Here is a 14,361-nt window from a genome sequence, read left to right as displayed (position 1 = left end):
CCAGCATCTACCCAAGAGGGCCAGTTAGCATGGACTGTTTCCTTGCTCACATCCTGCCGACCTTTCTTCCACAGTTAATTCATTTATTCATTCACAATGATAATTTGGTATCATCTCCTTTCCTGTTTCTTCTTTTTGTCTTTGGGATTATTTTAGAAGCTTCTTGGATGATTGAGTATTTGAATAGTAAAGTGATTTGATTTTTTCATTGCAATACAGTATTTCAAGGGAAGGTAGCAAGCAGGCACAGTCTTTCCCATGGTGCTCTGCTCAATTTTTACTGGACTCCTGCAGGAGGGGGCAAGCATCAACAGCCAAGTGTTCAGTCCCTTCATGCTGGTCCCTCCCTGGGTGCTGCTTCTCCCATTTCAGTGTCATCACTGAGGTGGACCTGGATCACTGACTGCCCTGGATGGGACTTCCATTCATCAAACATAATTGGCATCGTAAGAACATCACCTGTCCTGGAGAAGTGACTTATATACTAAGTTATTTCAGGGTCTGACCACTGCCTGAGCCTCAGTGAGCTCGTCCACCACCCATCATGCCTTCTGGTCTTCCTCATGTGCTGGAACTGTGCCAGCCCAACCTGAGCCTCCTAGTCTCTTCTACAGATACACACACACATGCATGCACACACACACCCCAGTGCATGCAAACATATGGAGACAGATGTGTAATAGCACAGCGAAAGTCTGATGTTTGGTTTAGGGTCCTCCATCAGTCATTATGCTGCAGCAAAGTTGGTTCTACCCTGACAGTAAGATGCCCCTTTACCAAAAGCACCCACTCAGTTCAGTTCAGTTGTTCAGTCGTGTCCGACTCTTTGCGACCCCATGGACTGCAGCATACCAGACTTCCCTGTCCATCACCAACTCCCAGAGCTTACTCAAACTCATGTTCATCACGTTGGTGACTCCATCCAACCATCTCATCCTCTGTCGTCCCCTTCTCCTCCCACTTTCAATCTTTCCCAGCATCAGGGTCTTTTCAAATGAGTCACTTCTTTGCATCAGGTAAGCAAAGTATTATAGTTTAAGCTTCAGCATCAGTCCTTCCAATGAATATTCAGGGATGATGTCCTTTAGGATTGACTGGTTTAATCTCCTTGCAGTCCAAGGGACTCTCAAGAGTCTTCTCTAACACCACAGTTCAAAAGCATCAATTCTTCAGCACTCAACTTTCTTAACAGTCCAGTTCTCACATCCATATATATGACTACTGGAAAAACCATAGCTTTGAGTAGATGGACCTTTGTTGGCAAAGTAATGTCTCTGCTTTTTAATATGCTGTCTAGGTTGGGCATAGCTTTTCTTCCAAGGAGCAAGCGTCTTTTAATTTCATGGCTGCATTCACCATCTGCAGTGATTTTGGAGCCCCCCAAAGTAAAGTCTGTCACTGTTTGCATTGTTTCCCCATCTATTTGCCATGAAGTTGTCAGGCGAGTGTATGCTCTTTGGTTCTGTCTTGTCACAACAAAGATTTGGGGTGATGGACATTAAAGCCCCCTCGGCATGTCACAGCTCTCGGGTCTTGGACAGACTGTGTTATAGCTCTCAGGTCTCGAATGGACCGTGTTATAGCTCTTAGACAAATCAGTGTTACCCCTCTGTTTTATTTAGAAGATAGCAGGAAAATCCATCTTCGAGGTGTGAGGGCATGTCGATCCAAAGACGTGAAGAGGAGAGCGCCCCAGCACGCGGGAGAGAGCGAGCGAGAGCCCTTTGGCTCCTCTTTTTATGTTTTTTCCTTCCCCCTGGGCCTGCTCAATGCAAATTGGGCTTAGTCAGGAGTGCTGTTCTACCTGAAGTCCTCACTCAGGTCCTCGGACCTTCCTTTGACTGTCCTGTTCTATTTTTGCAGGCTTTTCCCTTCCTTGTCTTTTAGCCACCGCCATTTTGGACTCCTTTTCCCTATTCTAACTACCTAACAAAGTTATGGGGCCGAATGCCATGATCTTAGTTTTCTGAATGTTGAGTTTTAAGCCAGCTGTTTCACTCGCCTCTTTCACTTTCATCAAGAGGCTCTAGCGTTTAATTATAGAACCAGTAATGATAATGTTTAATAAAAATTCTTTACTATGTTCATAGTATTATATTTTTTAAAAATTTTCCAAAATATGTGGCCTGATGGTATTAAGTTTTGCAAATGCATCAAGTAGTCTGATAAGTCATTCACCCTGCATGTTCATCGGAGAAGGCAATGGCAACCCACTCCAGTACTCTTGCCTGGAGAATCCCAGGGACAGGAGAGCCTGGTGGGCTGCCGTCTATGGAGTCGCACGGAGTTGGACATGACTTAAGTGACTTAGCAGCAGCAGCAGCAGCTGCTGCATGTTCATTTTTGCAGCAGGGATTTCAAGCCAGGCTCTGCAGACCTGTTGCATGCACCTCTGATTGGAGAGCGCAGCCAGCACCCTAAGGGAGACACCCCCCTGGTGACATGTCAGGGATGTAACAGACACCCTGGGAGCAAACGTTTTCAGCTTTCACTGCCCACCCCCATCAGGCAGGGCTGATTTTTATCCACCTGGCTGTGAAATTTGGGACCCACAAAAATTCTTGGCTACTAAGAACTGGGTTCTCGGTTCAGACTGGTTCTTTCTGTTGAAGGGTGAAAGGAGAACACCTATTATAAATCAAGCCTTCCAGAATCTCATTAAGGAACTTAAGAAAACAGGTAGTCTTGGAGAGGCAGTAGTTCTGAAAACTGAAGTGGGGCCAAATAAGAATGTCTGTTTGGAGGCCAGTGAGAAAGGCAAAGGTTTTGCTTGTCAGGCCTCTGCTGCTTTAAAGAAAGAGCCGCCTCACAGGCGCGGGTGCCGGGGTCCCAGCTGTCAGCGCCATCACCCGGCCTCCAGGTGAAGACAAGGAGCCTTGTTTCCCGGGTGAAGAGAGGAGCCTTGTTCGTGACCCCTGGCCCGCAGCACCGCAGACCCTTGCCCCCCACCCCGGCCCCGGCCTTTGTGCTGCGGCTCCTCCTCCCTCCCTCCAGACTTTGTGCGCCTTTAAGTGGCCCCCAGGAAGGGACCACCCAGGGGGCTGCACAATGGGGGCTGAAGTAGCCCCTGAAACATAGGTTTCTTGAGACAGGCCGTGAAAAGAAAAGTACTGTTTAACTATGTACATGTTTGTCCTTTCTACCACCGTTTTGTGTGGCTAACAAACCCCCGCACCCCCGCACCGCCCCCTCGAGTCCAGACTCCTCCAGGGCCGTACCCCCAGCTGTTCCGGCTGCTCCTCGTTCCTGCTCCCAAGGCGCTGCTGCCTCAGTCTGCTTACATGCACGCCTTTGGATGGATGGTCAGGAAATTGGTATCAGAGCAAACAAATGATGCTTGCCTGATGAAACTGTTTTATCAGTCATCCTCAGAGTCAGTGGCTTGGCACTGCTGCTGGGTGAGATGTGTCTGTAGGACCACTCAACAAAAGCTGGCAGCCGGAATTCAGTTCTCAATAGCCATTCACACCTCTGTAAAAGGATTAGCTCCGGCCGATTGTTAGCCTGTTTAAATCTTAATTTGCATCTTTATGGAGGTAGGGCTTCTCGGGGCCTCTCTGCTGCTCAGTGGGGTGTGTGTGTGTGTGGGTGTGTGTGTGTGTGTGTGTGTATACACCTGTGGGTGGGCATCACGGGAGGTTTTCTCTTACTGGCGAAGGTGCTAAATTGCTTCAGAGGATGTGTAAGCGACACAGATTGAATTAGCTACTTCAGTTTTGACTAACCTTGGTTGGGCTTTGGTTCATTAGTTACGTTGGGTTTGGCCAAAAAGTCCATTTTGGTTTTTCCTTACAGATTGCAGCAAAACCGACCAAACTTTTTGGCCAACCCGATCAGATCAGATCAGTCGCTCAGTCAATTGTGGGTTCAGAACATGAGGTGCGTGAATGCATTCTGTTACTTCTGTTTAAACTCAGGAACCTCATGGGTCTTAGGATTTTTCAGTGTTGTTCATTGTAATCAATAAATTTCCTTGGGCATTAAATGGAGAAAAACAGACCTAGGATCTGATGGAATGATGGTTTTAAAATAATCTATTCTATCCAGACCATGTGTTCTTAGTGAAAAGATCAAAGTCACCTTATGTTTCAAAAGGAAAGTATGACCTACCAAAGCTGTGAGTTTCCAGGCGAGGATTCTGCAAGCTCTGGAATCCGATGGAGACTAGCAGGCCGTGTTGCCTTCTTCCCACCCTCACGTGTGTGGGTTATTTCTCCATGACATACTCACGTCTCACCGCCGCCTCTGTGTGTGATGCCTTCGTGTTGTTGCTCTTTCTGAAATAGTTTCCTCCCTAAAACTTTGTTCTGGATAGAACCAACTGCCTTCTGATTCTTCCATTTCCTTAAAGAGACAGTAAACATCATCCATAAAACTTTCAACAAGTAACACTGTGTTGTGTAAATTGTGTAAGCAGACTCATCCCTGTCTGGAGTCTGGGCCCACACTATGCAAAGACTGTGTCTCCTGGAGAAAATGAAACCCCAAAGTCAGGCTCCCATCACTGCAGCTGAAGCACGTGCTCACCAAGTGCCCCGAAGATGACAACCAGGGCAGATGGGAAAGTCATGTGCTGGAGTCAAGGAGAAATTTATTTTCTGTTTGCCAAGAAGTAATTCTCAGTTTGTGATACTGAAAGAAAAAGCATCTTTTCTCCCTTTATTTCTTTTTAAAAAAAAACTCTACCTTGACTGCTCACATTAGCCTGGCATGAAGTTGCTTTCTTGTAAATAATGTCCTGAATTCTGTGTGACTGAAAATGAAGCTTTCTCAGAAAGAAATTAGTTTAAATTTAGCCAAAACATAATTTATTGCGTGCTTAAGTATTACTGGATAAAATAAAATTATGTTAAAGCAGCCATTTGTGTTACTAGCAGTTGCTTGTCCTCAAGCAGTTTTGTCCTCTTGCTGGACCTCACAGAAAGCAAACGGATGGTAGGGGCCCAGTGCCTTGGTGCCCGGACACCCTCTCCCCAGGAGAGAGACGGGCTGTCAGGCCAATGCTCTTCTAGCTGAAGTGTTCTGGTAGGAATGCAAATAGAAGACAGGGAAGAAATTGAGCTCTTGAATTTGAAAATGGTATTTTCATCACACATCGTCTTTTAACTCTGTACATTGTGTGAATTATTTAAGTTGTTTGCAGGCAAGTGTTGATGGATATTTTGCAAATTAAAGTCTGTCACATGGGGAGATAAGTATTAGAAATCCTCAACTCAGAGCCACTCATCTTTTGGCATATAAGGTTAGGAGTTAATCTAGGGTGGGCCATGGCTCCGTGGGGACAGTGCTGGTGGCTCTCACTGACCATCTTGTAGATCATTCCTTGCTGAGCCCTGGAAGCCCTGGGCCGGTGTGACACCACCGTGTAAAAACAGACTGTAACAGCACACATGTCATGAATTATCTCATGTGGGTTTAAATCTTGTCCTGTCATTCAGCACACAGTGTCCTTAAGAGTGTCGTCAGCATCCTGTGAAATCCCAAGTACCCTTGCTGTTCTCAACAGGCCTCTTAGTCATGTGGGGAAGACTTGTCAGATGGGGCATAGCTGGAGGACAGCACAGGGTGGGGTGCTATCTGCTTCATGCTGGAGGAACTCAGGGATGAGAAAGATCCCTGTGAAGGAGGCAGTTGGAGACACTGCCAGATAAGTGTGGGGGCAGTTGGTCTGAGCAGGCCTGACATCTGGACTCCGCAGACTGCTAAAGAGGGAAGGCATTTGGCGTATGATTGCTCACTGGCCCTGCCGTGGTGGTACTTGGGATGGAGATGGGGGGAGGATGCTGGAGTCGGGGAGCATTGTCCGTAAGGAGTTTATAACAGTAACCAGACCCCACTGATCGGCTTTCTCTTCTCATCATTCCTAAAAGTGGCAGAGGTAAGATACTTGTCCCTGGGGGGCACTGCCACATTCCACCTTGGCACAGCAGCATGAGCCGTCTGCCAAGCTCCCCTGCTGTACTTGGGTTTGCAAGGATACAGAAGCCACATCCCTTGCTTGGGGCTCAGCCCTGGTCCCCCTGGTCGGAAAGTGAGTCTAGAGGCCATCTAAGCTGGATCAAGCACAGTTTTTAACATTCTTCTGAATAGTTGCACCATGTTAAAATCTGAGAGATGTCCTATAAAAATAAAACTAGCAATGGTGAATTTCCAGCTTCTCTTAAAAACTGGAAAGATCTAGCCTCACTGAGACACTCTGCCATGGGAGCCTGGGGTGACCAGCCCTTTAAGGTTGACACGTGCCCCAGCCTTTAGCATCCTCACCCCACCAGCAGTGGGCGTGTGGGTCCTCCCTGTCTGCCGCCCACCACCACACTCACATCTGCGAGCTCGTCCCTGCCACCCAGAGCAGAGGGTCCGTCCCCTGGCCCGTCTCTCCCTCACCAACCCCGTCCACAGCTACAGCTGCCAGGAAACCAGCCATGACTCAAAAACCCACGATGTTTATCGCTGTTTCTTTGCCATAGTTTTATATTGAATCTTATTTCCTGTTACTGTCCAGTCACCACCCCAGCCAGCTTATCTCCTTGCTGGGTCCCACCCCCTCTTAGCCTGGCTTTCCCTCGCCTTTGCCTTGCTGCCACCTGGCTTCAGCTATGGTCTCCCTCTGTCTGCATCCTGCCTGGCACAGGGCCCTGCCCCACCTTCCTGACCATCCTTCCCTCTACGTATCATTACTGCTCTGAAATTGGCTTATCTTCATCTTCTTAAGGGCAGGTCTCACTCTGTGAATTGGTTGATGACAAGATACAGCCTTCTAGGGAGAATCGGGACCCAGAGTTTGCCTTCGAAAAAGCTGGTAGACATAGGTACTGCATGCACATCCCACGGGCAAGGAGGTTTGGGGCAGCCAAGGGCAGGCAGTGAGGACCCAACATGACATGGGCCACAGGCTCAGGGTTTAGACAAGAGCTGGGACTTGGCCTGGAGCTGGGGGTGCCAGCAGAGGGGCCCAGAGTCCAGAACAAGGCTTGAATCTGGGGACCTGTTTCTATTTCCTGCCCAGGGTAAAGGCCTGCTTAGGGTGGGGCGGGGGGTGGGGGGAGCCTCCAGTGTACAGGTGGAGCAGGTCATTTTCATCCTTGTATCATCAGGCACATGGCCATCGAATGGATCGAGTAACTTAGCCCAACCATTAGATCTCTCCCAACCTTTAGACTGATTACAAATTAGTAATACTTTGCTATGAACATTGCTTTATAAGTTGCTTCGTTTTCCTCTTGGGGAATGTGTTGTATATTGCCAGCTACATATATGATCAGTTTCTTTAAAGGAGAAGTATTTTGTCTTTGATATCTTCTCCCATGACTTTTTAGAATCATGCAGTCAGTGTTTTTTTTTTGTTTTTTTTTTAAGGAATTTACTAACCAAGCTCTTTGGAGACTGTTGTGACCCTGACAGACCTAACCTAGAACAATTAACACCCCACCAGTGTCCCTGTGGACTGCAAATAGATGACAAGGGCTAAATCCCTCTTTCCACTCCTTCCTGTTCTTTCTAAAAATAAAGAAAATTTCATTGCAGTGGGATCTGAATGGAGAAATAATAGTCATTTTTTTCTGCATTCAGAAATAGAGGACGTAACCTCTACTTCAGCCAGCAGTTTTCAATTTCTTAGCAGTGACAATTTAAGTAAATTTCATGTGAGTGGAGATCTAACTTTGTTATGATTGACAATGTGAAATTAGTCTTTTCAGCTGTTCCGATTATCTGGCATTCTTATCAGTGAGGTGGGATGTGCAGTGAGATTGCACAGCTGTGGATGTGAACCTCACTGAAGTCTGCAAAGGGTTAAAAGCCACTTCCTCTGATGGATTTAAAACAGCCACCTTCTCACAGACAAGTTTTTCAAACCACCCCATTTTATATCTTTGTCAAGAGACAGTGTAGTTGCTGCATCTTTATGTTTAGATTATATTACAGATATATTTCAATAAACCACGAAGAGCCACCATAGATTCTAGAAGCTGACCGTCTGGGCTCAAATAAATATCTCCTGCGGCACCTGTTTTATTTTATAGGCTCTGTAACCACAGTGACATCCTACGAGAAGGCCCTGATGCCTACAGAACCGCTGTCCTTCACCAGCTCCCGCAACTCTGCCCCAGGGGTGGCAGTGACAAAGAGCAAGTCAGGTATGACAGTCCTCAAGTTGCTGCTGTGGTGGGTAGGCCCTTCTCGTTCCCAGATAAGGGTGGAAAAACACTGCTGTACACAGTCAGCTCTGTGCTGGGCACCCGGAGCATCGATTTAACTGTGGCCTCACCATCTACTTCTTTGTGAATGTATTTGTTTCTAATTGTTAATTGGATACATCTGCTCAATTCCTGCTCTTATATCTTGCTCAGTCCCTGCGCATGTATCTGCTGAACCCCTGCCCATAGCAACATTTTAAGTGGGGAGGGAACACGGGTAAGCTCAGTCTCGCATGTTCACATAACTTGGTGAACACCCAGGTGGTAGTCCAGCAGAACCTCCTGCTGGACAGGTGTCCTTGCCAAATCCAAACCCCAGATGGGTCCCTGCATTTCCAAGGTCATGCTGGTGATGCAGGCCTCTGATGAATATGGTTCCTATACCAACAGCATCAACAAATCCTGGAAGCTTGTTAGAAACGCATGTTCTTGGGTCCCACCCCAGATCCACTGAACCAGGGGTCTAGAGGTGGGGCCCTGCCATCTGGGCTTGAACGGATGCTTACCTCTGCTCCCTCAAGTGTGACAGCGCTGCTCCAACCATGTGTCTTCAGTGGCTCAAAAGTGGGCGTGAGCAAGCGGGGTTAATTGTTTGCAGGGTGGTTGGCACACATGAGTCATGGTTCTTTCTGAATCAGTCAGAAATCTATCCATGCACCTTCTTGGCACTCTGGGTGGCTTGTCAGGGCCAGCATTACAGATAGATAATATGTGTAGTGGTTTCTCCAGTGCTGCCCCTGGTAGGTGCCTAATTCATGGGTGCATGAATGTTACCAGTGTCCTTACCCTGATTTTTATTTGGGGGACTGACTGAAGTAAAGTCCCCTCACTGAAGTCTGTCCCCACCGTTTTCCAGCTGAGAACAAACGGCTGCTCAGGTGTGGTCAGCCCACCTGAAAGGGCCTTGTCTGGCCGGGAGAGTGAGATGGCTTTCAGGTCTGGTTGTCTTACATCTGGCGTCTACTGTCTTTTCTGTGTGTCATGCAGACTCTTTTGTATAAGTATATAAACAGGCATGATAACGTGGTTTTCAGAGTGGAATTCGGCATAAATCCATTGTGTATCGGGTCCCATCAGGGCGTGAGGAGCCATCCGGGTAATGGTCTCTAAAAGGACCTTGTCCCAAGAAAATGTGGCTGATCACAGGACTACATCCCATGGACCGCAGAGTGAGGGTCACCAGTGCTGAACGGAACGTGTTTACATCCACTTCTGAATCTTGCTGTGATCTCCACACTACAGAGAATGTGGGACCTGCCCATCCTGGTCAGTAGCTTTTCAGCTTACAGCAGTGAAGGGCAATGCATGGAAATCCTCTTTCATGTTTTTATCATGCAAAGTGAAGATAAAGGCAGTCTTAAAATGCCCTTTACAAGGGTGGGAGAAGCTGGCTAGAGAGGAGTCTCTCTGGCCATTTGGTGATTGTGTGCAGCAAGGCTCTTCAGCTGGACCCGCCACTTCTTTCTCACCGTCTTCTGTGTCTGTTGATATACTGTTTGGCATAAACCACAGTGGTGGTATGTCGCATGAAGGCACATATGCATTTATAATTCTCTCTGTGGACTGAGTTGTTAGACTAGGTGATTCATCATGTGACTCTCTTAACCTGGGCTGCCAGACTGTGGCGTGGTGATAAGATATGCCATCTCCATCGACTCGGCCCGCGTTTGTTACAGTTTCTCAACATGCATAAATAGAGCGTCCTTTCCCATTATGAGAGGTTGCATTTTCCATGACTATTGATCTACAGTTATGTATAAATCAGCTTTCCAAGAAGAAATGATCTTTCTTTATGACCAACACAAATTTTAAAATTAATATCTGGAGCCTTCGGAACTGTGTCTCTGCCACAGTCACTTTTTAAAGCCAGATAAAGAAGTCAGGAATGGTTCCTGAAGTCACTGTTGTGGTCTGTTATAATCAGAATTACCCCGTGTCATGACTGAGGATGCTGTTCCTTGCACACTGATTGCCACTGGCTCCCTCGCTAGCCTCAGAAAAAGTCCCAGGTGTCTATCTGACCTCTGAGAGACAGGCAGTCAGGTCTTAGCTGCCAGTTCTTCCTAACAGGTCTTAATCCTGGCATCATGCTCCCCTGCCCTCTGCATGTTCACCACCTCCTGTGCCCTCAGTGCCCAGGAGGTATTCCTAGTGCTGTGCTGTGCTTAGTCACTCAGTCGTGTCCAGCTCTTTGCAACCCCGTGGACTGTAGCCCACCAGGCTCCTCTGTCCATGGAATTCTCCAGGCAGGAATACTGGAGTGGGTTGCCATGCTCTCCTCCAGATCTTTGCAACCCAGGGATTGAACCCAGGTCTCCTGCATTACAGGCAAGGTATTGCTAGGTATTTCCCTAAATGGGGTATTCCTGTCTGCCAGGGACAGCCCTTAGACCGAAGCTGCCAGCTGGTCCTTCCAGAAACACAAATTTGAAGAGAATCATCTACTTCTGTTTCTCAGTTGTTAGTGACATTGATGTCAGCTGGGCAGAATGGGAAGGCTCTAACATCGTATGGACTCCTGAAAGCCTGTAAACAGAGCCATGTTTTGTGTGGCCATGGCCCTGCTTGTGCCCCTGACCAAACCTTGGCAAGCAACATCCGTCTCTTTGCTTCCATTCAATCCAGAAAATGGGACACCTGGTCCACAGCATAGATTGGAAAGATAGATTTCTGAATTCTCTATCACAAAATGAAGCCTCTTCAAAGAAAAAGGACAAAACCATTCCTATCATCATTATTATTATAATAACAATAATTTTTGTTATACCTGGGATTAAATGTTGTAAGACCTTCATGTGAAAGGCTTACTGTTACTAGTAAGTTGTCATTTTAGACAATTATGAGTTTTTAAAATATGATGCATGTCATTTGAGGCAGTCTATTTTAAAAAAAATTGTTCTTTATTGCCTCCTGGAAAATGTATTTTAACATAAAAGTGATTAATCACTTTGTCTTCTATAGAAACCGTAATGAGACTACCCATGAGTTTATGTCTTTTCCAGGTGCAATTAATTGTCTCTGTCCATTGCTCCTTTCAGATACATTCACCCCATTGTGCTCTCAAACCAATGCTGAAGAATTGTCAGGTTTATAGGATTTGGAGTATATGTAGAATCTATTTTATTCTGCTTATGTTCAGAATAAAATTCAAGATATTTATTATTTTGTCTGCATTTAAGATTTTGGTCAGATTACCCATCTGTTGTAAATCAGTTGTAGTTAGGAAATGCTGATACCTTTGCTTAAATTGCAGTTTTCTCATTGGAAACCATTATAAGTGTATGAAATTCATTATAGACTTTAAAATCTATTTTTAATTAGAGGAGTATATAATTGAGCTGACATCATGCTTTTTTTTTTTCCTATGTGACATTGATACTAGAAACTTTGCAAAGTGAAGTGGACAAGAGAGGAAAAAACTCCTTTAAGTCCTCTGAACTGCTCCGTAGGTGTTCTAATTCTGTCTGTTTGTGTAGAACCAGGGGCAGGACTCCACGCAGGGTCCACCATGGCCCAAACCTTCCTGGTTGCCAGGTGTTGGCTTAGCCACTCAGAAGTCACAGATTCTGATGCTGTTTCTCCTCCAGAAGTTCATTTGCTTTTTGAGCCTGTGGGTTTTCTCCTTTTATGAAGCAAGTGTAATAATTACAGGAAACCTCAGCTAGTGCTTTCATGCCAGGACACAAAGGATGGTTACAGTTGGAATAGGTGTTAGTGACCAGAGTCTTGCCCTTGGCTTTGCTTCTGCAGAAACCATGTGTCTCAGTCCCGAGAGAGGCTGGTGTCTGATAAGTCAGTGCATCCCAACTAACTCATCCTCCTTAAACTTGTTTTCAAGTTGAATTCAACCTAACTAAACATGCTTTCTAGATAGAAACAATTGATTTTACTCATTATGAGAAATATACTTGATGACTGGACTAGAATTTGACCTTGGCCCATGTGTGCGTTTTCCTAGGAGGGAAATCACTGTAAACCCAGATGCAGATGCAAAGGGTAACTCATTGACATAGAACAGAACAGAGGACTTGGAAGCTTTGTGATGTTGGTGAGGTCTCGATGTCACCAGGAGAGACAAGTTGCTCAAGGGCCTTCCTACCAGACCGGCCAGGAACCTTGGAATCATCTGGGGAAGTTTTTAAATAAGTTCAAGGATTCCAGTGATGCATCCCACTTTATTCAAGTCTTGGGGAAAAGCAGGGGTTAGATCAGGCCAAATCTTATAACAAGATTTATTTTCAAAGGTTCTGAATTACACCTAGACTTTTTCCCCATTTTATTATGAAAATTTTGAAACATACAGAAAAGTGAGAAAAACTGTAATGCCAACATACCTACCACCCAGTTTCTACCACTGACATTTTATTACACTCCCAAATCTGTTTTCCATCCATCCATCCATCAATTCCAATCTGTTATTTTTATGCATTTCCAAGTAAGTTGCACATATTAGTACACAGATTTTTAGTATATACTTTGGCATGTTTTGGAGAAGGAAATGGCAACCCACTCTGGTACTCTTACCTGGAAAATCCCATGGACGGAGAAGCCTGATAGGCTACAGTCCATGGGGTAGAAAAGGGGGGTTGGACACGACTGAGCAACTTGACTTTCACTTTGACATGTTTAAACATCTACAGAAGTAGGCGTGAATATAATGAAGTCCCACGTACCCTCTCCCAGACCCACAGTTGTCAACATTTTGCTAGTTTTTTTTTTTATCTTTCCCTCACCCACACTTTTTCTTCAGTAGTTTAAGACAGACAACATTTTTTCCTCTCACAAATACATCTCTAACGTACAAATATTTAATACTTGACCACTTAAGACAATTCTTTGTTACCTAGTCCTTGTCAGTTTGCTTTGGTTTTCTCAAAAGCAATCTGTCTACATTTGCAGTCTTTGAATCAGGATCCAAATGTAAACTGTAAACTGCTGGTTGGATCGGGATCCAGAATTATATTCCAGGCAGGTAATTCTGGCAGAACGCCATCACAGGCAGTGCTGGGCCTTCTCTCTTCACCGCCTCAGGCAGCACGTGACTGTGTCCCTTCGCGTGTGCTCCCAGGACTGGGCTGAGGACTTGGGCACTGGCAGACGGGTGCCTCTGATTCAAAGCTTCCATCATGCCGTTTCCTCAACATTCTGATCATTTCCTAGGTGCATTCATTAATTTGGACTTAGAGAACAGTGACTTTTCTAATGCAGCCCTTTCTTTGCATCTATTAATTGAAAAAACTTTTCCCATCAACTACTTGGTAACTCTGAATTTTTTTTTTTAATTTGTGTTTTTTGTTGTTGACCACAAAGGCAGGACAAATGCTTGACTCCATCCCTTTAACCAGTTTCCGGAGTAACAGGTTGTTTCTCTAGCAGTATCCAAAGGTTGGTTTGTTGATACTTTAGTGGTAAAAACACACATAAACATAAAATTTACCACCTTAACCATTTTAAGTGTACAGTAGCATTAAGTACATTCACATTTTTGTGCATCAGATCTCTAGAGCTTTGTTGTCTTACAGAACTGGAGCTCTGTCCCCATTAAACAAGTCCCCAATCCTCCTTCCCCTAGCCCCTGGCAGCCACCACTCTACTCTGCCTCTGCATTTGACTGTTCTCGGCATCTTATGTAAGTGGAATCACACTGTTTTTTTGTGACTGGCTTATATAATGGAGTAGAATGTCATGTTGTAGTACATCTGTGTTGTAGTCTGTGACAAAGATTTCCTTCCTTTTCAAGGCTGAATCCAAAGGTTTTTTATTATTTATCTTTTAAATGAACTCGTGTATTTTTATACATGCACCGCGTTCCAATCCATGTTAGTCATCGTTCTTTTGGCTCTCACACTGTCTCGTCTTTGGCCAGTGGGTGCCTCTTTGGCACAACCCCTGAGGCCTGTTCACACAACTCAGGGTCCGAGAGCTTCCTCCCTTCCTGGGACAAGGTGCTCCAAGCTCATCTGATGTGTTTCCTGTCCCCGGCCTGAAATATAGCACACTTTTCTTCCGTTTAATATCTAAATACTATATTTTAGGCAGCAATATAGGCTTATGTTGGACTTTTTCCTAATAGTAACTTATTAAAAAAAAATAATGAAAGCACTGCACGAGTATAATAAGAATAAACTAATTGAGGTGGAGATATGAACTGTTGTTTGCTTTACAT

At 45.4% G+C, this 14,361-nt stretch overlaps 1 protein-coding gene across 3 annotated transcripts in view; it reads left to right on the top strand.

The window, feature by feature from the left end:
- KIZ (kizuna centrosomal protein) overlaps positions 1–14,361 on the top strand; it is a 93,754-nt gene that overhangs the window by 40,293 nt on the left and 39,100 nt on the right. For 2 of the 3 annotated variants that reach the window (XM_027559586.1, XM_027559585.1), the window contains one exon: positions 8,022–8,135. The exons of the other annotated variant lie outside the window; for it this stretch is intronic. In XM_027559586.1, the coding sequence (XP_027415387.1) occupies positions 8,022–8,135 (114 nt within the window). The remainder of the gene's footprint in view (positions 1–8,021; positions 8,136–14,361) is intronic. 3 annotated transcript variants of the gene reach the window in all.

This window comes from Bos indicus x Bos taurus, chromosome 13, assembly GCF_003369695.1.
Source record: "Bos indicus x Bos taurus breed Angus x Brahman F1 hybrid chromosome 13, Bos_hybrid_MaternalHap_v2.0, whole genome shotgun sequence".
Lineage (NCBI taxonomy): Eukaryota > Metazoa > Chordata > Mammalia > Artiodactyla > Bovidae > Bos > Bos indicus x Bos taurus.
This window is presented reverse-complemented; position numbering and strand designations above follow the sequence as displayed.